General features: G+C 32.1%; 1 protein-coding gene across 1 annotated transcript; it reads left to right on the top strand.

Annotated features, from left to right (window-relative positions):
* The first annotated feature begins 1,470 nt into the window (after window positions 1–1,470).
* On the top strand, window positions 1,471–3,016 carry LOC115962786 (probable 2-oxoglutarate-dependent dioxygenase AOP1). Its single transcript, XM_031081659.1, has 3 exons — window positions 1,471–1,889; window positions 2,007–2,328; window positions 2,622–3,016. The coding sequence occupies exons 1-3, from the start codon at window positions 1,510–1,512 to the stop codon at window positions 2,868–2,870; spliced, it is 951 nt and encodes a 316-aa protein (XP_030937519.1). The 5' UTR covers window positions 1,471–1,509; the 3' UTR covers window positions 2,871–3,016.

Genomic DNA, 3,016 nt, shown 5'->3' on the forward strand with positions numbered 1-3,016 from the left:
AAAAAAACACTTTATTCCTGACCACAAAGTTCGATTACCATGATAAATACCCCTCTAAAAATAATAATTTGTACAGGTATAATATATATATAAATATATATATATATTTATTGTAAATCTTGCAATGCTGGACAATCAAGCATATAAGAGTATCTATATTTGAATAAACTTATTTTCATCAACTGTTTTTCTTATTTTAATTATTGTGCAAAAGTAGAGTTGTACTTCAAAAAAGAAAAGAAAAGAGGTAAGGCCTTTAAAAAACTATACCATAACTTTTTAGGTTAAAAGATTTTTTTTTTTTTTTTAAAAAAAAAGGCTAAGGTAAACCAAAACTGTGAAAGGTAGTCTAGTATATATGCCTAACAAAATTTATAGCTTTTATTGGTAAAAAATACTAAATTTCTATTTGCCCCTTTTAAGTTTGGGTAATTTTGATTTTTGTCCCATCAATGGCCGGTATTGATGTATTTGTTTAAGTATGATGTAAAGAAAGCTTTTCCAAAAAAGAAAAGGAAAAAGTGTAATGAAAACAATAATAAGAAAATTATATATGCTAATAAAATTTGAATCCTAGAGGCTGCTGTAGTATACGCCAAGCGAATATCTTATCAAATTATCATTCAATTAATTTGCCATTCAATTAATTTTAATCTTATATTATGTGAGAAGCACTTCATTACAAGTAGCTATATATGTTATTATGAGATAGTAGGTACTTTAGATAAGAATTTTGAAGTTATGTAATAATCATTTAATTATTGACTTATTGTTTCCCAATAAAATTAGTTTATTAGCAAAAAACAAAACCATACGACGAACGCATCTTCAACTTGTATTAATAAGAATCTTGAAATTAATGTTTGATATGTCAAAACTCAACGAGTCCAGCAAAAGATGGATTTCAGTAACTGGAAAAACTACCCCTCCATAGCTATGTATATTTTCCGTTGACAATACAATGTAGCCAAACAATAACCTAACAGAAAACGGCCATACATATAAATATAAGACTTTGACCAATATTTATAAAAAGATGTCAATTTCAATATTCACTTCATGGTGAGGGTCCTCATTTTCGTTTTGCCACGACATGTGAAGCTCCAACATCAAACATTCAAACCCTTAAAAAAATCAAATAAAAAATAAAAGTCAGAGTTCTTTTATTTATAATAATATTATTATTAGATGATATTAGTTCCACATAACTAAAAATTGGTACCACCTTCAATGCATTTTGCTACTGTGTTTGTGGCTATGTGAGTGTGACAATATATAGTGCAACTCTAATCCTTGTTAAGAATACAATGCACTTTGACTCTGTGATGTTACCTGCCATCAACTGTCAACTTCCAACGGCCATTAAAAAAACTAAAGTCAAAACTATATATAAACATGGATGACATTTTCTTTGCTCATTGTCCATAAATAGATTGAAGCTTTATTTATTTGATAACCTTAAGACACAAGAACAAGTGAGAAGAGATCGAGCAAGCAAAACAACAAACAATGCCTTCTCAAGAACAACCCAGACTCCCTATTATAGATTTCTCTCCTAACAAATTGAAATCAGGTACAAGTCACTGGGTATCCATATGCAACAATGTCCGGCAGGCTCTCGAAGATTACGGCTGTTTCGTAGCATCATATGATGATAAAGTCATCTCCTCGGAGCTTCACAATTCTGTTTTTGATTTGTTAGTGGATTTATTTGATCTCCCTCTGGCAACCAAAACCCAAAACACTTCTGGCAAACCTTACCATGGCTATTTTGGCCAAAACCCATATATGCCACTCAATGAAAGCATGGGAATTGAGGACGCACAAATTCTCAGCAGAACTCAAAACTTCACAAATCTCATGTGGCCTCGTGGAAACAAACGCTTTTGGTATAACTATATTTCTATATTTAATTATAATCCTAAAAACTTTATTATTTATTTTTAGTATTTGTATATATATATATATATATATACCTAATTAATTATTTGTTCCTGCTTGTTTAGTGATACCATATACTCCTACTCAAGGATTGTTTCCCAATTGGAACGTTCGGTGAAGAGTATGGTATTTGAAAGCTATGGAGTGAACAAGTACTTTGATTCTTACATCAATTCAACCACATATCTTCTTCGACTCATCAAATATAGTGTGCCCAATGAGAACGAGAGTAACATTGGCGCCATGTCTCATACTGACAAGAGCTTCTTGACCATACTACACCAAAATGATGTGAGTGGTCTAGAGATCAAAACAAAGGATGACAGGTGGATTCATTTTGAGCCTTCCCCTTCTTCCTTCATATTCTTGGCTGGAGAGGCATTCACAGTAAGTGTTACAGTCACCAATTTTAGCTTAATGCTAGCTTGTGCAGGATATTTCATATAAATAAGTTTAGTCGTGAATGAGCTCTGTTTGACTTTTTAATTTCTCCAGTAATGAAATATTTGTAGGTTAATCCTTTAGGAAATTACAATTCAATTGGTTTTTGGATACAGTAAATTTTTCTTTTCATTGATGATAATGTACATACGAAATTATCATAAAAAATTAAAATTAAAAAGAATGAAAGAATAAACAATTGATAGGGTGCTGATAAATACTTGTTTTGATTGGCCCAGGCTTGGAGCAATGGCAGGATATATTCCCCTCACCACAGGGTTGTTATGAGAGAAGACAAAGATAGATATTCGCTTGCATTGTTCTCATTCAATAGCGGGACAATTCAAACACCAAAAGAGCTAGTCGACGATGAAAACCCACTACAATTTAAGCCATTTGATCATCAAGGATTTCTTCGTTTCTACAGCACTGATGAGGGCCAAAGGCATCCGTGTACAATCAAGGCCTACTGTGGTGTTGCCTTTTGATATAAAGAAGCTCATGGTTAAACTCTGTTGATTGAAGAGAACTTTGTGGAGAAAAAACTTGATTAGAGTAACATTTGAAAAGTAAATGGAATTTTGAGGGTGTTGTGTGCGGTATAATTTACCCCATTCTCCTTTAAAAGTTACCA

Source organism: Quercus lobata, chromosome 10 (genome assembly GCF_001633185.2).
Source record: "Quercus lobata isolate SW786 chromosome 10, ValleyOak3.0 Primary Assembly, whole genome shotgun sequence".
NCBI classification, from domain to species: domain Eukaryota; kingdom Viridiplantae; phylum Streptophyta; class Magnoliopsida; order Fagales; family Fagaceae; genus Quercus; species Quercus lobata.

What these genes read in the sequence shown, in the direction of transcription:
- LOC115962786 (XM_031081659.1), top strand. Translation starts at nt 1,510, where the DNA reads ATGCCTTCTCAAGAACAACCCAGACTCCCTATTATAGATTTCTCTCCT. An exon ending in CGTGGAAACAAACGCTTTTG is followed by an intron (nt 1,890 to 2,006) that starts GTATAACTATAT and finishes CTGCTTGTTTAG; the next exon opens with TGATACCATATACTCCTACT. An exon ending in TGGCTGGAGAGGCATTCACA is followed by an intron (nt 2,329 to 2,621) that starts GTAAGTGTTACA and finishes TGATTGGCCCAG; the next exon opens with GCTTGGAGCAATGGCAGGAT.